This window comes from Ascidiella aspersa, chromosome 8 (genome assembly GCF_963924565.1).
Source record: "Ascidiella aspersa chromosome 8, kaAscAspe10.2, whole genome shotgun sequence".
In the NCBI taxonomy this organism is placed as follows: domain Eukaryota; kingdom Metazoa; phylum Chordata; class Ascidiacea; order Phlebobranchia; family Ascidiidae; genus Ascidiella; species Ascidiella aspersa.
Genome location: NC_139454.1, coordinates 3,925,428 through 3,946,105, shown reverse-complemented (window position 1 = coordinate 3,946,105; position 20,678 = coordinate 3,925,428). Strand labels below are relative to the sequence as shown.

The 20,678-nt window shown below is 37.5% G+C and overlaps 1 protein-coding gene across 1 annotated transcript; it reads right to left on the bottom strand.

Annotated features, from left to right (window-relative positions):
• Positions 1-1,661: 1,661 nt before the first annotated feature.
• Positions 1,662-19,421, bottom strand: LOC146135234 (beta-1,3-galactosyltransferase 5-like). The gene is made up of 5 exons (XM_083394982.1): positions 18,978-19,421; positions 8,755-8,999; positions 7,492-7,714; positions 6,396-6,584; positions 1,662-4,112 (listed from the first exon to the last, which is right to left on the bottom strand). Exons 1-5 carry the CDS (start codon positions 19,094-19,096, stop codon positions 3,731-3,733), a joined length of 1,158 nt encoding a protein of 385 aa, XP_083251108.1. The 5' UTR covers positions 19,097-19,421; the 3' UTR covers positions 1,662-3,730.
• Positions 19,422-20,678: the final 1,257 nt, after the last annotated feature.

Sequence of the window (20,678 nt, the reverse complement as noted above, 5' to 3'; positions counted from 1 at the left end):
AGCAGGTGAAAACAAAGTATTTTCAGCCGGTGCACAAGTTGAGCATCGCTTTAAAACAGGAGGTAAAAACATATTTTCAGCCACTACACAAGAAAAACATAGCTTTAAAACAGCAGGTGAGAGAAAAAACTATTTTTAGCCGCTACACAAGTAGAACATCGCTTTAAAACAGCAGGTGAGGAAAAACTATTTTCAGCGATGGCATAAAAGATAATCGCTTCAAAACAGCTTGAGGTCGCGTTATTGTACCAGCCCGTAATACACCTCAAAGCTCAAACCTTGCTTGGTCGGAGTTAAACGAAATAAGTGGCAAGATTCACCCATGTTTAGCCAACAAGGGATGGAGAAACAACGATTGACCTGCGCCTGAATTAAGGATTCAAGTGTAAAAAGACCCGACCACAAATGGAAAAAACAACGATTGACCTGCGCCTGTAGGTTATTAGGAATTCAAATGTAAACAGACACGACCACATTTCGAAAAACAACGAGAAAAACGTCTCAAAACTAAAAAAAAAGATTGAAATAGAAAAAAATACTCAAAATGATAAAACAACTCAAAATGCGAAATCGACAGATATACACGAAAACGAACACTAAGGCAGCAGCGAAGTATTGGCGATATACATTACCACAAACTACCAAAATTAAACACTGGACCATTGATCAACGCGCAAAGAATTAAACACAAAACTGCTTGATTTTTTTGGCGTTAATCTTATATCCAATTCACGATTCTGTATTGGATCATATACCGTGTTCTAAGCACTAACAAAAAAACTTGAAAAACTATAGACCATGCTTGAAACTGATCGAGTCAGACTTTTCCGTTAATTTAAACTTTATTTCAGTACTAAAATCAGATTTTTTGGGAACAAATTATTGCCGTCCGATGCGACAACTTTATTACAACTTTCACAAACCCAAAATAGTTAAACTCAAGGTACACAGTTTAATTTAAACACAGTGAAAGCTGGAAAGCAAATTGTTATAAATATATAAAAAAGTTATTCGAAACGTTCAAAATGATAACTATACTTCTGTATGAACTTTGATATGCTTATAACGTCTTAATACAACCTCCAACCATTACGCTCCAAAATATATCTATCCATTTTATTTTTATATTTTATAAGATCAATATCTTTATATTATCAAGCTACATTGCAGATCCGTGCATAGCGTACCCAAATATCCTTTCAGTTACTAAATTCACGTTTTTGGATGTGTACCACGTTTTAAAAAGTTCAACCTAATTGTGGATCAGATCAGCAAATGTGCGCATCGGACAAATGTGTCTCCTATTGGAAAGATATATCCAAGTTTATATCCAAGTTTCTGTATACTACACGAGCGTTCGGTGTCATGTACCCAGAAGAAGGCGATTTTAAACAAGTTGCCAAAACGTTGTTTAACACTTAGAATTACCAGAAGGTCTTTTTTCGATTGTTATTACTATGTGCGGTATACCCAAGTTTGCAAGGGTCTAGTATTGGGGAATGGCGCCAATACATTTTTATCGAACATCCCAGCAAGAGTTAGCCTTCGGTGCAATATCCTTCATTGGCGAGTCGGGGCTTTAGGTATTTCCGTCATGCGCACTTCAGGGAAAATTGCCATGGTCGGTTCACATCACTCGCGTTTTGCGTTAAACGGTTAACGGAAAACGTCGATGCCTAAAGCAGAAAATACGCTTTCGGTTGCGGAAAGTTGAAATTTTTCAACTTTGACGCGTTTGGTTTGAAGCTAGAACGATGGCGGTCAACATTGGCAACGCGTTATGTGTGAATTGGACGACGCTTGCGCTGGGCACCAGACGCTAACGCTAGAAGCAAAACGCCAAGTCAGACGCAAAACGCTAAGACCAGAACGCTAACGAACGCTAACGTCAGACGCAAAACGCTAAGACCAGAACGCTAACGCAAAACGCGTCTAGTGTGAACTTAGCTTGAGACAATACAGCAGCTAGGAGGGGCTTATGGACAAACTAACACGAAACATACCACTGAACAACAATTGGCGCATTATAAATACGGATATAATAACACAAATGTAGCGGAATAATTAGGATGACGTAACACGATTGAAAAACAAAATGGCAAATGAAACAGTATAGTGTTAGTATACAACTACCTATTTCAAAGGTCAGTAAGTCGATATTGTTCCACTACCGCGGTCATGGCAAAGCAGCGTTTTACGAGCATACCATTTAAAATAAGCTTTTAAATAATTTTCGGGAAAGCTGGCCAGGAAATGGAATAGGCATCAAGGATGGTTTGTCGAACACAAGCCGGCTTTAAAATGCACTAGAGCTATCCTGACGTAAATTTTTCTTCCCTTTTTTCAGTGAAATATATTCTGCTCGAGAGACCGAAACGAATATTTAACCAACGGGAAATTTCCAGGAAAAGCAACAGACTTTCCCGAATAGAGCGAGGCGTCACGCTTTCTAGGCCGCACGAAACGCGTAGGCTATTTCAGCAGTCTTTCGCGCCGATGTCATTGCCGCCCATTATTTCAAAGCCTATACAATTCGCAGCTGGAGCTGCAAGTTACGTCTTCCTACAAGCTGAAAAAAGTATGCTCGGCGCAATTTCGAGTCAAAGAGCTGGAGCTGGTTCAAATTGCTGACATCCTGACGCAGCCCGAACCGCTTCGTAGGCAATGAGAACTGAGACCAAGCAAGTTGGCGAAAACATGCGGAGGGGTAATCATTGCGATATGGTTCCTTGCATCAAACTCCCCCATATTCTCGTACACAGGAAGTCAGTGGCAAAATCTTAGAAGCCTTTCATCTCATCTTACAACATTTTGACCATCACCCTTGTGTGTATCCAGAGGAGGCATTAAACGATAAAAAAATAGATTGGAAAGCTACATTGCTTTGTTACCACCAACAACCTTGGATTTCATCCTTCTCTAAGAAAATTGCTTCTTACCGAACTCAATGCATATTAGCATCTTTAATTTTCGGATCTCTTACAAAGCTCTAGGGATGAGAACGTGAAGTTTTTTTTCTTTTTACTCCTCGTTGTAGAGCATCATAAGGGAGAAACCTTGTGAACTGCGGACTGTCTAGCGCCGTTTAAGTGTTGTCAAAGACGTAATGTGGAAAGATGAAACGGTGTGAACCTTCTTTCACCTAAATTGTTAAATGTTACTTTGCAGGTTGGAACTAGAGTTGAACGAATGAAGAGTGGTTACACATTTTCAACCGAATTTCCCGCTGTCCAGCGTCGTTTAGAATGCTGTTTAGAGACCGAAGTTACAACGATGAAATTTGGTTTTATCCACGTACTTCACAGATATTTGCAGTCCAGCGTTGCGCAGTGCGCCGCAAGGAGAAAAGAAGATGAGCTGAGCTGTTATCACAAAACTCCCCAAGTCCAGCCGCTTCCAAGAGCGCTTTGGGAAGAGTAAAGTGAAGAGAAGAGTATTTTCTCTCATTCCACAAAACTCCCAGCCTCACTCCAGAACGTTCAAAAAAGCGCTTAGTGGAAAGTGGAGTTCCCTCTTTCCACAAAACTCAACAAAGTCCAGCCTCTCTTCAGAGCGTTAAGTTAAAAGAAGAGTTCGCTCTTTCCACAATCCCCACAAATCCAACTTCTTCCAAGCACGTTTACTGACCGACCAAGTTGTAAAGAAGGAAGTCAGTCACTTCTTACCAAAAAAGTTTATCCTTTCTCGGAGCGCTCGAAGAGGTGGACAAAAAGAGATAGAACATCCCTTTTTAGCACCGACAGATCTTCTTGGTTTTGAATTCATCCAGGATCTTGTGCCACTCGTTCTTCATGAAGCCGATCTTGATGTCGTTCCTCTTCTTCCTGTAGCCTAGAAAGTGATGGGCGATAACGCTTCCAGGAGTGATCACCATGTTATCCGGCATCCCTAGTTTCTCCCGGAGGATTCCTGTGATCCAAACGTCGTCCACGCTCAGATGAGGAGTGGTCTCCGATACACGGAAGAGCTCGGATACTGCGGAGACCCGGGTTGTGTAGAAGCCTCCCAGGCACGACTTGGGGTAAAATGGCCACTTGTACTCGCTCTCTGAGATGTACCATTTCTTGTATACGCCGCCTTTGTCCCGATAGGGAGCCGCGTCGACGATGGTCCTACAAAAATAAGGGTTTAGGAGGGTGATTTCTGTACCATGAAATAAGGGAAACACACAATGATATCTAAAAGTAACGCACCTAAATCAGAAAAATCTAGAAAACTATAGTATTAAGACTAATTACATAACAAAGTCAAACGATCTTCCTACAAAAAATAAAGGAATGTTACGTCAGGTTGCCTTGTCTGCGCGGCGCTGCTTTGCATTATATCACGTTTCAGAAAATCATACTTTTCTTCCGACGGCCTGACGTTTTGTTTTTAGATTTTGACTTAGTCTCTACTGCAACGGTGTCCAACCTGCGGCCGTAGGGCCGCATACGGCCGTCGATGAATAATTGTGCGGCCGTTAACACGTATTTTAATAAGCTTGTGTTGGCGGCCGTGACCGTGCTGGCATGCGTTAATGGTTGATATGCTAAATGCAGATTAGAATTTTTTTTACGATTTTAGGGAGGAAAGAGATTTCTTATGTGCACTAAAAAAACTTGATTTCATTGATTGATTAATGCACAAAGAAATCAGTGTACGACAGGGGTAAGGAGCCTACGGCCCGCCGACCGGATCGGCTCGCCAATATAATTTATCCGGCCCGCGGCTTCTTTGGACAAACTAGACACGAGTCATTTACATATACTTCTTGACTATTTTAACTAGGCAAGTGCGTAAATTTTTTCGCGCTTTGCGCGAATGATATTTGTACGTCCTGTTCGTTTACGTTTTGAGGCTGTCTTTTGAACTAGAACATCGCGACTTTATCGTTGAACAGTGAAAGGCTGACAAGTGGGTTGCGAACAAACGGAAACTGTATTAAAAAATATTGGGAATATATTTTTAATTTGTTTTTAATCTGTGACAATGTAATAAAAACTTGTACGAAATTTAAAACAAAGGCCAGTATCGAAAAAAAATACTGAATTTGGAACTTTGAGGCAGGTCTAAAATTAAACAGGGTTTTTATGTTATAGGCCAGCCAGACATTCGTCTACCATTGCTGGTCATTAGATTGGCTAAGAGCATTAGAGAAGGGGTGGATCCATAGAGGGCACCTGACCATGCCCCCTAAAAACATTATTTTTTGATAAATTTCAATGCAAACGCTATTTTTTCACGCTTTGCGCGAACTTCTATATGTCTTTATTGTATTTTAGTCCCTTTGAAGTAAATCCGTTAATATCAAAAGTGCTATTTATATCATGGCATATTGCGCGTTTATAACAATATGCGATTATTTTATGCGCCTAAGCTCATTTCGATTAAATTAAAAGTTTTGCCAAATCTAAGTTAACGCATAAACGCATTTTTTTTCGCGCTTCGCGCGATTAATCTGCATTTAGGTTCCATATTTTATCACGAGTTCATTAGACAACATAACGTCTTTTTAAGATTAATTATGTTATGACGTCACGATTTGACAACTTTTGGAGTCATCCCTAAAAAAAATTAACTTGCGGCCAGCTGTTTTTTAATATAATGTAGAAAATGTTTTTTAAAAGCACGAACCGAATCCGATTTAAGCGCATTGAAATTTTATTTGATGTTGGCATTTGTGTCCTGTACATTTATTTGAAGTTAGCTTATAGCTTTATATTGTTTAGAGCAGGGTCTACAACCTATGGCCACCTGGCCATAGCCCACCCTGTTAATGTAAATCATGTGGAACGTCACCTATTTTTACAAACTAAGGGCTTAATTGTTTTTAAGTTATAAGGTCTTGTTCTCAACAAGAATACCAATCTACCATTCTAGAAACTGTTCATTTTTTTTACAGTCACCTAGTGTGGATTTCAAATGGCAAAGACGATTCGCCTGATACATTATGAAATATATATTATCCAACCACAATATTTGGTTCAAAAATATTTCACCATATGCCATTGCTCAATTACAATTTACAGTTGGTGGCAATATCACTTTTAAAATTTAGTACTGCGCAAGAGCAGGTGGGACTCGGCACTCGGGTTGCTTTACGTGTTCACTCGAGAAGCGAGAAGCGAGTTCCTCTTATGTAAAGGACACTACACCACTAAAAACTTTACAATTTCGCTTCTCAATCGATATAGTAATTCACTTCTATGTGCAGATTATTTGCGAGCCGTTAAGCGTTCAATTTTATTTGTTGTATGTAAACGTCACAAAATCAGTGATAGTATAACAAAGAATTCGGCGCCACTAAAAACTTAAAAAAACTTGTTCGCTTAAAGAAACCAAAAAACACTTGTTTTGGCCCCTTAAAACATGTTCCTAACCTTTACAATCTCTCCAACAAATTTGTAACTCACTTGTAAGTGCAGATAATCGGGAACTCCGGCCACTTCAGTTGGGTGACGTTTTTGATTCCGGCGTCGATTATCTCCTGCAACCTTCCCATGTTGATCATGAAGTCGTCGTCGCCAGATGAATAAAAATAATCATGAGGGAGATTATCACGGGCCCACTGCATTCCTGCAAGGGTCTTCTGAGGCATGTTTCTGGAACAGAGATCAATGAAATTAATTTGAATTTTTTTAGATTTTTTAAATTGTTAATTTGGTTATTATCAGTTGGGAGTATAGGGATAAGTGCATATGATCAATGGCTTGATTTATGTTTAAAAAATTCCCAGATTTGTGTCATCTAAGGCAAATTCTATTTATTGGTATTAAAAAAAACATATCCAGTGACTATATGTAATGGCCTGGTTTGTGTATATAAAAGTACCCACATGTTGTGTTATCTAAGCAAATTGTAATTTTTGATATCGAAAAACTGATTCAATACCTATGAGTAATTTCTTGATTTATGTAAAAAAAAAATAAAAAATTTTTTTGGTATCTCAAGCAAATTGTATTTATTGGCAGTGTTGTAAACAAGTCCAAGTCAAGTCTTTTGCAAAAATAACAAGTCAAGTCCCAGTCCAAGTCATCGGTTGCCCAAGTCAAGTCCCAGTCAAGTCATTATGAGAGCAAGTCAATTTCAAGTCATGTCATTGACATAAAAGTAAATTGTTAAACTATTAAAATTGGTAAACTCGTCCGATTATAAGCAACAATTTAACTAAAAAAACACACAAACGCAATATACAGCAATAAGAGTGTTTAATGTGCAAAACTTGATATAAATTTAAATGAAAAACACTTAATTTACTCCCAAGTTATTTGACAAAATGACTTAAGTCCAAGTCAAGTCATTTGTCCAAAAGACTTAAGTCAAGTCAAGTCATTTTGCCCAAAAGACTTAAGTCAAGTCAAGTCATTTAAAAACAGTGACTTAAGTGCACTTAAGTCAAGTCATTGACTTAAGTCATTACAGCACTGCTGATTCCCGACATTTTGGACAAAAAATATCGCGATCGGTATAACTTAAAATGGCCGCTTGTATTAAGCTCCTTCTACTCACTGATAATCGTCGGGTCCATCAAAGATGAGGATGTCCCCGTATCTCTGCCATTCTTCCAGGAGGAGTTTCTCAGTGTTACCATGGCTCTGACCAATCACGAACACGGTGGAGAACCTGCCTCCATCCACGTGGCGCATCCCGGACCAAGTTCTCCGGAGAAGTTCTCTCCTGATGAAGTTGTTAGCAGCTGACTTGATGAAGTTCACCATCGACCAGTTGTGCGCTTTGTAGTTGTGGGAAGAATATTAGTATGATTGATTATTATTTGTGCAAGATAATGTTTAATTTTTGTGTTTAATATTGTCGAGAAACACGTTTTAGACGTTCTTAATAAAATTTACAAATTGAAATTGGTTTGTTAAAAGCGTCTTAATAAATATCACTACTTTTTGGTTGTATCACTACTTTTTGGTGTAAAAAATTGATTATTTTTTATAGTTTTTGTGCCTCAAATTAAGATGAATGTCAATGAATACGTTTCGACGTTTTGAATATAATTTACGAGCCAAAACAAGTTTGTAAAAACCATGTTATTTAATATAAATATTGCAAGTCGACATTAGTTCTTTAAAAAAGCACCTTACTGTATTAGTGTAAGCAAGGCCATAAATTAACCTGACCTTGCTTGCACTATAGAATTCTGATCAGGCTGGCTTATTTCGGAAACCTTTTCCGAGTGCATCATGTGTAGTTCTAAACAAGGCTGCGCAGTCGGACTCGGGACTCGGAAATCGAGTAAGACCCCGTAAACCGACCCGAGTTCAGAGTGCGACGTGCGCATGCGCAGTACCAAAATTGGAAACTGATATGGCCACCAACTGTAAATTGTAAAGGCGTAATGGCATATGTTGAATCTTTTACAACCATGTATTGTAGGTGGATAAACTGTATGACAACCTTATGCGTAGATTTCTGAAAATCCACCTTAATTTAGTTACGTAAATTAGCGGAATACAGACTGTAGGATTCGGGACTCGACGAAATCGCACATTTGGTTGTACTCGGACTCTGGAGTCGGACTCGGGTAAATTTTTTGGCCGGAGTAGGCTCGAGTTATGTAGACTCAGCAGCCCTGGTTTGGATAATCAAGCATTTCACTTGTTTTCGAAAAATACAACCTTAGCCGGTTTGGGGACTCGACGAAATCGCACATTTGGCCGGAGTCGGACTCGGGTTAATTTTATTTCAGAGTCGGGATCGGATTATGTTTAACAGACTCCGCAACCCATGGTTCACTTAGTTTGAATAAGATGGATGACCTACCCATTTGTGGCCCACAATGTTCCAGTTCGCACGAGTCGTTGAACAGCCACTGAGGCTCTCGGAGAAACTGAAAGCTCGGTCGGCGAAAACCGGTTGAAACCGGTTCAGTGGCGGGAAGATCTCTTGACGATGTCGTTTCTCCAGTGACGTAGGTCGTTGTCTTCTTGCTGCGGATTGGACTGTTGTCAATCACTCGCCCTTCGTCCAGTTTCGAGAACAGCTGGACATCGTACTCTTGCAACAACCTGGTGCGCATGCGCAAAAAACAGATGACGTCATTGTTAGGCATTTGTGTTCTCAAGCCAAATTTATTTGTTGGTATTGAAGAAACAGATTCAATGCCTATATAATAGGCTTGGTTATTGTTTAAAGAATAATAACCACATTGTGTGTTCTCTCTAACATGTGACATTTAGTGGTTTTAAAAAAACAGATTCAATGCCTATATAATAGGCCTGGTTAAGGTTTAAAGAATAATAACCACATTGTGGGTTCTCTCTAACATGTGACATTTAGTGGTATTGAAAAAACAGATTCAATGCCAATTATATGATGGCCTGGTTAATGTTTAAAGAATAATAACCACATTGTGGTTCTCTCTAACATGTGACATTTAGTGGTATTGAAACAACAGATTCAATGCCAATCATATAATAGGCTTGGTTAATGTTCAAAGAATAATAACCACATTGTGTGTTCTCTCTAACATGTGACATTTAGTGGTTTTGAAAAAACAGATTTAATGCCAATTATATAATAGGCTTGGTTAATGTTTAAAGAATAATAACCACATTGTGGTTCTCTCTAACATGTGACATTTAGTGGTTTTGAAAAAACAGATTCAATGCCAATTATATAATGGCCTGGTTAATGTTTAAAGAAAATTAACCACATTTTGTGTTCTTTTAAGCAAACTTGATTAATTAGTATTGATAAATACTTTTAGTGGCTATATGTAATTGACTTACATATACAGAGGTGCCATCCTTGTATTTGCATTAACTGTCATGGCTGGCGTTTCTAAGGGTTAAATTGTATAACGGGTTGGCATCAATACGCCAAACCTGGTACTATAGATCGACAGCGACACTGTCAGACTAGTATAAACGAACAAGTAGCTTCAGCGGTAAACCTTAAATCACCTGGTCGGACTATAGACAATCATTGGTTGAATTTATAATCAGCATCACAAGTTATAAAAACAGCAAAAAGTAAACATCGCTATCGTCAGGCTGCCTCCAACAGTTGAATATTGGACCTTGCTGTTGAAAAAACAAGCTAACGAAGGAGCCTAAAATGAAAGAAAGGCCTACACAATCCCCAGTTAACAATCAAAATGGTCACTGGGAGTGAAATTTTGCGCCACCATAGGCTGATTTAAATGAAGGCTAAAAAGGGGGTTTAAACAAAATAGCGCCCAGATAATCGGACATCCCCAGTTGGATCATGTTTCTTTCTAGGGCGGGATTTTTCGCCCTGCTATCTAAAACACAATATAAACAGAGGAGCAGAAATGAAATAGGACGCCCACAGTGTTTTGAAAATTTAATAATCGGATGAGAGAGGCAGTGCCGCTCCGGATATTTCGAGCGTCCTGTTATGATCAGTATAGACCCGATGAGGCTCTCAAACTGAACGTCGCGGCGCCCCGATGTGTCGTTTTCAATTTTGTATTGCGTCGCATACCGATTTATTTTCTTTTTTACCGCTAAAGACAACTGAAAAACGCCATACATACACACAGTGTGTTCTGTGATCAGCCCTTATGGAGTCGTACTTGCCAACGATATACAAAAGTAGGTAGCATTTTGTCAACCATTCGAAATAATCTTAAGATAAATGACTGGAGGTTGTAGTTAGACGCAGAATGAATATCAAAGACCTAAGTAGGTATCATTTCGAACGTTTCAAATGAGCCCTGATTCATTTTGGAATAAAAAGAGATATTCCAAACGTTCAAAATGCCATCGCCCTCCGTATGAGCTTCGTATTATACATTTAAGATCCTGATCCTGGAAAAATTGGTTGAGGCCAATAACGAATAAGGCGCAATACGAATTTTTAATCCTAAAACATAAAATTCAGAAATATCCTTAAAACATAAAATTCAGAAATATGTTTCTATATTTCCAGAAATTATCCAACCGTTTCGAAACAAAAACGTTTTACAATCTTCATTTATTACGAACAAAAGTGAGCACATAAATGAAGGTGTAACGCACAACTGTTTAAAATAAACACTTCGGGTCTTTGTAAATTGTTGGCATGAAACTGATTTTTACGATACACACTTTATGAATTGCAGCGAAAAATTTGGCTTTGTAAATTGTGGTTTTAGATCTAAAAAAAATATACCGCGCACTATCCCTACACATACTTGCACTAATATCCCGCCACGAAACTGATATACTGGAGGCTGTAAGCAAGACTGCACAACATACAATCCCTAGAGTATAAAGGAGTTAGCAGCAGGCCCGATGTAGAATAACACAACCCGCGGTAATAGTTACTCATAACATCCGAAAGAACCACGAAGGTGCAGAAAGATCGAAAACAATTTAAGACATTTCTGCTAAAATCGCATACTAATTCGTGAGATCCGAATACGGACAGTATAAATTAAAGCATTATCATGCTTTGGGCATATCTCAGGGGGAAATGTTATAACTTTATTTCAATCTTTTACTTCTTCTCTTCTTTCTGTTGAATATTCTTCTTAAGTGGTTTGCCTATTTAAACATACAAGAGTGTCTGTGTGACACGCCTAAAAGCGCCTAATGAAGGTTTGCAATAACAGAAAGTTGCTTTTAGAAGACAACCATAATGTAATCTGGTTCACATCACAACGTGTTATTAACGAGGGAGGTTAGGTAACGCATTGATGGACGTGTCTGAACCATGGAACAAAAAGTGACAAAAAATAACCAATACAGATCGATTTTTGCATTATTGAGTGACATGGTAAACATAACCGCCTGTTCGCGTTATAACAATAGAGTTTTACAAGTTATAGTAAAGAGCTAACACTGGAAGTTTTTTGAGTGAAATTTTTTTGCTGGAATTAAATTCGTTTGGTAGATTGATTTTGTCTCAAAGTTTAAGGACAATATGTTAACCGCGTGAATTCTGGTTTCGAGCCAATGGTTAACAAGGACAATAAGTTTCGAATGTGACGACACAATACAAAATGGCGGTTCCAGGGGAGGGGTGCAAAATTTCTTTGTAACAGATTGGTGCGGACCCCTTTCATTGCTTGAAAACGTATAAAACAAAAATATTTAGGCTTATTTTTGCCTCAAAAGTTTGTTGGAAGTCATCCGCGGGCCGGATTATATTGCTTGCGAGTACTAACGCAAACAGCAATTGTTTTACTGGAATGCTGTTTCGTACCGTTCAGGAATGCTGCTTCGTACCGTTTACAATGGAAATGCGATTATATTGATATTTTTTTAGATAACGCTGGTTTCATTTACGAGCAAGATTTACAAAAATAGTTGGCAATTGAACAGAGCGATAACAAGAAGGATGGAAAAGTTTAAAATAAAACATCCGCAGCTCGATGTTTCTAGCCAGTCGCGGTCAGTTTCAAAAGCGATCACGCAAACTTCAAGGGCGAAAAGGTTGCAATGTAATAGATTTACACAATGGTCCTACTTCGATGTAAAGCCATAGGACCACTGGGAGTATCGACAAAAGAGCTCGAAAACTCGACTGGGAATGATTCGCCGACAGATCTCTCCCCTGGGAAAGAAAACTGGACGTAAAAAAGCTCGAGCGCGTAATGGAACTGGTCCTGAGAGTTTAAAGGCATTTCAGGCTTATTTCGCTACTTTATATTTCCGTATTTGATCATTAGTTTTATTCCTTTATTCTTCATTTCCTGTATTTGATCAAGTGTTGCGCTGCGGAATATTTGGCAGACTTGCACATTATGGCGGACAACGTAATTATGGCGGACGGCTGCTGGTCCACGATTAAAGGTTTAAAAGCCTCAAGTTGGTTGTTTAGGTGTCGATCGGCTGTTAAGACGTTTTTATCTCGCATCATCAGAGTAAAGAAGAAAAAAACATGTTCCAATTACTCCTAGTTTCAGGGTACCCATTCATACCCTTGAATGTTAATGCATTACATCGAACTATAACCGTGATGCTTGTCACAAAGATACTGGTTTGGAACATCACGTTATGACGTAACATTGTGACGTCATTTACAAAACTTTCAGGAGTTTCGGTGAACCAATGCTCTACTTTTACCCCTTCAGTAAAACACATGATAAATAATTTTTGTCAAACGAGTGAGATTTTTTCCGCCATTTAAAAACTGGGGCTTACCACCCCTAGGCAGGATTTTGGCAGGAAAAGAATGAAATAGGTGCGATTTGTGGTAATTAAGCAACATATCTAATAGCGAGTAAAGCAGAACCATAGCCAGCACTTATCTTCTCTATAGCGTTCATTCTCATTAGCATTTAAAAGGTTAAGGACTCTGACCAGCTTTTTCCTTTTAACGCTTAAGGATTTGACGTGTCAGGTCATTGGCGTTAATACCGGTAATTAGATCAGAGCCACACGGAAGGATGAATGGCCTGGGCGATGCGACCGTTGGCGTGACGACAGCTGCATCCGTCAGTTGTCCCTTACATTGCATCGAATTGAGAAGATATGGCTAAATGGTAAATTTCATTGAAATAACATAAAGGGTGGACCCTATTCCTCTCTGGCTGTGCAAACAACTATTCTCAACAATTCGTATAATGGTTTATTCGGTTTCACCGGACTCCAGCCATAACAACAGTAACGTTGGAATGAAACATAATAAGGCAAATTGAATTAAGACCCAAACCGCCGGGTTTGGGCCTTTAGACCATATTCTTTAACCAGACGACTTTAGATATTATTCTGTTATGGTTGTTACTCCCCTTTAGGTTAATTGTGACGTTGGTCTAGTACTACTATGGTAATATGAATCTGTTTAGATATGTTTGTCATTTTGGTCTAAATGCGTGTTCCCTTTTTAAAGATGTTAAAAAAAGCACTGGTTAATGTTTGTATACTGCTGAGGTGGATACAGATGTAACACTTCGTGTGAAATCGATGTAGACAAGGGGTAAACTTTTTTTTACCGCAGACCCCTAAACATATTTTTGCTTCGCGTAGACCCAGTGTTGGTAAGGAATTTCAGAGATGACGTCATAAATTGTTATCACCTTACAAATAGACTTCAAAAATCTGCTGTTCCGGTCCTAAAAATGTGGAAGCGCAATGGAGTCTAAATATATATTCAGTGCAAAAACGTTTTAGTTTTAATTCAACACTTTTCTTTGAAAAAATGATCGCTTTTCAAAAATGCACCAATGTTTTAATTATACCCTCATCCGACCCCCCTGGAACGAGTTCACGCACCACCAAGGCGTCCTTGGAACCCAGTTTAAGAACCCCTGACGTACACGACTAGTCACCACTCAAACTGGTTACGTGATTTACTTCAGGTTTCCCTTCTTTATACAGTACACAAACTTAACAATTCGATTCGATTCTTGTTCCAATTCAAAACCAGGTTGCCGCAGCAGCCTGATTACATTTCATAAAGCGTGTTTAGCAAGTGTGTTTACATTACATGAAGCTTGAAGCGTGTTAAGATGACCGTATAAGCTTACGTCAGAAAACATGGATCCAAGTAAGGCATACAAACTATTTAAGACTCTTGATGCGTCATCTTTTGACGCAATCATTTGCAAAACAATGAGTCGGGGACAATTTTAACAAACTTTAAAGTGCGTCACTGCTATACGTAGGGTACGTAGACGTATACGTTGTTCGTTACGCAAATAACTGCGGGGTTGACGCATTTGAAGTAAGTTTGTTTTGGTGTAATCTGTATGCTAGTTGAACCCTATGCTAGTTGAATAACGGAAAAAAAAACTTTTCAATTTCCGCATTAATGCTGGTTGCAAGGCTAAACAACGATTGGGTTGTAACGACATTGACGCTATAGTTGCAATATGGTTGTTCTTCACTTGCAATTTGATACTAATAGCCGATATTGTTTGCTAGAAGTACCCAAATTGAAGCTATACCAAATTTAGTCACTAACTGTGACAAAATACTCTTCAAAAAGTTAAATCCATTACAATGGTAATCTACAATCTTCTAAACAATTTGCGGTGAGTAAAAAGACCTGAATTAGAGAACGCAAACGAAGACTTACATTACGAATTTAATTTGGTATACCATCGGCATCAATGTCTCCCTACACTACAGTAACTATTTTAGAGTCGCTTGTGTGGAAATCTATTGATGAGGTAAGAAAAATATGGTAGATTTATTTCATCCTTTTAGTGAATATATAGGCAACCACACGCCAATAGGCATTCTTTTTTCTGCCAAATTCTAGTTTAGACACTTTGTCACGGAAATACTTAACGAAAAAATCCTCGCAAAAGTGGCCACGTGCGAGATAATCAATCAACGCGTAATACACCAATACGTCTTGGAGGGCTGTTAAGTTGCTTTGGGACTTTTTGAAGAGGTTAAATACTTAAAAATAAGGTCAAACGTTGGGCAAGACGTGCCTGGCAATTGCCCAATGGTGTTAAGTGTAAACATCCCTGTTCAAATAAATGGATTTCCTTGTAGAAGCAAATAGGCTTTTACTTTTGCTTTACCATCGAATACACAAATCGGTCTATTGTCGGTTGATACCCAAGAGTTGGAAGTTTTTAGCAAAAAGACTTGAAGTTGGTTCGCATTCAAAAAACAGTGAAAGCTATAATAAAGAAAAATGGATCTTTGGACCACAATGGTTGAAGGTTGTAGTAAGACGTAGTGAGAAAATTCAAGCCCATACAGAAGTATAGGTAGCATTTTTTTTAACGTTTCGAATATTTTTTTTTACTCTTTGAAATAAATAAATATTTATTCATAACGTTCAAAATGACACCTATACTTCTCTATAGGCTTTGTTTAAGTTGCTATTAGTGTGATATTTTTTTATATTTTTGGTTGTTATGTCCCGAGGGTATCGTATAACTGTTTTAATTGTTTATGTACCAATTTTAAGCGTTTAAAAATAAAAAAGATGATTTCCTTAAAACTTATTACCAAACTATCACAACAAACACAAACGGTATTTGAATAGCTTAAACTGCTAAAAACGGCCAATAGATGTGCGGTAATTCACATGAAACTCCACAAGCACTTAATTAACAGGGCGCCGATCCCAGCCTTATAATAACGACCTAATAACGGGTGTCAAATTAACGCGCGAACTGCATCCCTGCAGCTTACTGGAAATATGGGGGTATTTTTCGGCCGTAGTCTGGGGGAGTCTTGTTACAAAAGCGAGGGAAATTTCGATTGAACAGATGTTTTCAAGCATACCAGTCCTTTTAATGGTTTTATGTTTGGGATATATTTGCAAATCGATGTTTGAAACTTTAAACTTACGACCTCCGGTCATACCGGGACCGTTGCTCTGCCAATTGAGTTATCCAGAGGGTATAAAGAAACAACCATACACCAACGAAAACAACCATACGTCAGCTTGCCATCCACTGTAGGCTAGTTGATTTTCTAGCCTCCCTTTCTTGCTGCATGATTGATCGACAGATTTGGTAAGTCTGCGATGGCTTTCGGTGTACTACGTTGTAAGGACTAGACCACGGTTGTCTAACACACACACATGAGTGTGTATCTTTCATTCAAATTTTAAACTTTGTGCGATTGTCTGGTTTATTTAAACCGGATAACGACCTTTCATGGAAAATTTTGATGTTGTTAATTACAAAAATATAACGCTACAGGCTTGAAACGATATGACACCTTATTTTAGTAACCACTAAATAAGAAAAGGTTTCCTATTAAACCGACTGACTAAAAAAAACAAGAACCGAAAATTTGTGCAATGATTTTAAAATCTAAAAACATCAGCCAATTTTTCAGAAGACCATTTTCACCACGATTTCAAGTACTATTAGTTCGACTTAAGGATATATAGCTATAGATATATGAATAGGCATGCGCTTTTTCGACTAATTGCGATGAAAAAGTCCACAACTAGAGACCAAGTCTAAATCGAGTTTAAACTCATTTCGCAAAAACGAGTTTACCAGCTTCTGGTCATTAGCTTGATCTAACGCTATTTTCGGAAATGAACATTTACGCACATTTCCATAAGTCTTAAAAGAAAGCTGCTTTTGTTTATTGTCAATTTGAGGTAAAGTACGCCTCGCTTACCACGTGTTCAGCAGCAGATGGAACGCACGCGGTAACAAAACTTGAATTAATTATTAATTCAGCATTTGAATGGCGCGCTGACACACCGGAGCACAAATCTTACAAACTGATACCTATTATTTTTTCGACTTTTTCTCGTCTACTCTTTTAATTGGCTTTTAAGTTTTGGCGAAATGTTCATCAAAATAAAAAAGAGAAATTTTAACCAATCCTATATGGCATAAAATCCGAAGAACAATTTAATAAAGCTTTCAACTGTACGAAATGAAAGGTTTAAAAGACGGAAAACGTTGCCAACTCTGTGAAATCTGTTTGGAGGGTTGTAAAGTATGGCTGGTTGTCCTAATTTTACAATTATTATTTTTTGTCTAAGTTGGATGTTTATTAAAATGCAATGTTAGGTTAGGTTCGAGTAATTTATAATTTTTTTTACCTAATTGAGTTAAATTTATGCAATGCAATCAAAATACTATTATAATAGCTATAGTTAGTGGCAATTTTTCTGGCATTGTGTTCCCTGTGTCTAGAAAAAACGAGTAGGGTTTGTAAAAATTCAAATTTAAGTTAAATTAATTTTTAAAATATTAAGTTTGACCGAACATCAGGCTATTTGAAAAACAAATTCTTTTCAGTCATAAGTGAACTGGTTCAAAGTAAGGATTACGTCATAATTTTCCTCGCTAAACTCCTCAAATATGTTCAAAAAGAGCGGTTTCGACGTAGCTCGGGTAATGTTCAGGGAGAAGCTTTTTGTCACATTTGTATATTTTTTTTATTTGTTTGGTATACTCTATCAATAGGTTTCAATTGGTGTGTCGTTTCTAATGGTAAAGCGTTTCAAAAAAATAGGGACGTCTTTGAGACTTAATATTACTTTATGTTAGGCATAACGTATATAGATTAGATTCCTGAACAATACAGTACAATAAATCAATAGATATTTCACTATACCTGGTAGGGTTAATGAGTTTAGTTTCAAATAAATTTAAATTGTAAAATTATAGTTAAGCACCTGGCGAAAATACCAGAAAGGGTTCCGCAAACTGTTGGTAGTTTACAAAGGGTGCTGTAAGCTGAAAATTTGAGAACAACTGCTTGAGACCGACGAGTAATTATATTTAATCATTCATCAGTAAAAACAGATATGCGTATTTCAATAAACTTCTAGAAAACTAATCCATTGAAACGTAAATGCTAGTCAAGAAACGGCTTGGAGTTTCAACTGATCGCTTAGTTCCAAAATGTCTGCGGTTAGTCTGCAATGTAAATCAATAACCTAACTAGCAAAGAACGTGGAGGAAATTATTTCCCACTTCCGAAATTGTGGGGGTGGGCTGCCCTGAGGCAAGCCAGCTTAGTTTGGCAAGAGTTCAGAATAGATGGCTCATACAGCGAACTCTCGCTATAAAACGAGACTTTTGTAATAAGCTATAACGAGCCGTTGTGCAACTAAAATTCGTAGAATCGATTGAGAAGCCACAGAGAACTCAATTTTGATAGAAAAGTTTTTTTTAATTCAATAGGCTTGAAACATATGTGATTTGTTATTCTAAAAGGTAAAATGACATTTCAAATAAATTTACTGTTATTTTATTGAAGCTTGGGAAGAGACAGCATACATTTTTGGCATATTTTAAATGATCTTTCCAACTTTAAAATGCCTACGTGCTTCCGTAAATATATATAAGTGACCTTTTCTAACGGAAATCTCAAGTCAAAAAATCCCCAGTAACCCGTCGATTTACCAACTGAGCTAGTCAGGCTCAGAAGGGAGCAAGGCGAGAAACAAAATACGCCTATGCTTGCTTCATTCTGCTAGTACAAGTGGCTTGTTAGTATAAAAAGTGACCTTTTTTACGAAAATCTTAACTCGCATAAACCGAGACGAAAAATCCTCAGTAATCAGCCTGGGTATGGTAACCCTAATGGCATGTTTCGACCTCTTCCTAATCACTTTATTGTATATATAAACGAAGTTGTTCAACAAACCTGTCCCTTCTTCCGGCTTCTACTTTTTCTCTGGGTTGCGTTAGAACGTGAAAGGTGACGGCGCAGCTGAAGGCAATGGCAACCAGAATACAGTACTTTATCGTTCTAAAACCGCCCATTATATACAACTACACGTAAGAAGCGCTGCCGTCAGGCACACTCAGTCCTAATTGTCGCGTTTCTTCCTGAAAATGGAAAATAGTTGACATAAGATGTAAAACCTTGAATTTTTACCATTTTTGACATAAATTGCTTGAGAAGCGAGATTTTGTAAAAAAATTAGAAAGTTTTATCATCGGAACTAGGTGTTCTGTTGGAGGGCAAGATTTTCTTGTGGAAACACATACTAAGATTATTTTACTTTCTACAAAAATGTTAATTTTCTTCTTAAATACCCTATTTTCTACATGTTTTTTTTATTTCGCAGTGGTATACAAATTACTTTTTTTCACTTTAGAAATATAAATAAATATACTGTGATATGGCCAAAAAGTCAAACGTTAGTAACCAGAAAATTGAAAAAAAAAGATTTACATTTACTCCTACCGTTTACAAAATATAACTTTTTTACAGAATTTGATATGTCAAACTGAAACAACTTTTTTTTTTTTTTTTTTTTTTTTTTTAGTAATTAATTATTTTTTATTTTGAAAAATAAATTTATTACAAAACAGTAGTTTAGCCACTAACAATAACTGATTGATTTTACGCTCAACCATATTTCGGCCTGATTGCCTGAAAAAAACACATTTAAACGTTTTAATTTCATCTGTTTTGGCTTTTTTGAGCACAGTAATTACTAATGACGTGTTATCAACTCGGAAAACATCATATTTCAAAATTAGAAAATAATTATTTGGTAGTTTAATAGTAGACAACGTCGCATGGCACTTGATGATTCAATTAAACCACGCACTACATCAGCCAAATGAGACTTGAACTCCGTAATGTATTAAATTCGCTGTCGTTTTTCGTCGAATAAAAGTAACGATGCACAGCATAATACTGTATATCTTTCACACTCCCGCAACCACATAATATAAACTCATCAAACGCAGCACAGAGTGTAATTCTGCTGCCATTGTTAGAATGAAAACTTCTGGTGATTGTCCTTTGTTTTCAATTCATAAACAACAATGCTTGTTTTCTGATATATAACTCGAACGAGTTAAATTGTATTCATCCCGGAAAGAAGTCCCCGGGTAAAAAGTGGTTGAACTTCAATCAACCCCCTTTAAAACGATAGATTCGATCCATTTGCAAATCAACGAAAGTCCAAAGTCACTACTGTGAAAACTAAACTTTGTAAAAGTTATACCAAACAATGATTTAAAACCACAGCGTGACCGCATTTTAAAAACAAATGATAACATTTTTTGACTAACACCCTAAATTGTGAAGTAATATCAGGCTCTTTTTTTCTGTCACACTATACAGAACATGTTTTCAGTGCAGTTTTACATGCTAAAACGCAGCAAATTCAAGACACATTTAGGGCATTGTGACATAACAAACGTTATGATAATCAAATTTCGAACAACAACAAGCAAATAAATACAATCGCATTTTTAAAAGTGAACTTCTTAAATTTTTCAGCCTTTGTTCATAATTACATAGAGCTTTCGACCTGTAGGTTTGAAGTATTATACAACTAATTTTTTTATTTTAAGAGTTTCGTTATGCATTAGGTTTGTCATTTCC

What these genes read in the sequence shown, in the direction of transcription:
- LOC146135234 (XM_083394982.1), bottom strand. Translation starts at nt 19,096, where the DNA reads ATGGGCGGTTTTAGAACGATAAAGTACTGTATTCTGGTTGCCATTGCC. An exon ending in GATGGACCCGACGATTATCA is followed by an intron (nt 6,585 to 7,491) that starts GTGAGTAGAAGG and finishes TCTCTGTTCCAG; the next exon opens with AAACATGCCTCAGAAGACCC. An exon ending in CCGATTATCTGCACTTACAA is followed by an intron (nt 4,113 to 6,395) that starts GTGAGTTACAAA and finishes TTATTTTTGTAG; the next exon opens with GACCATCGTCGACGCGGCTC.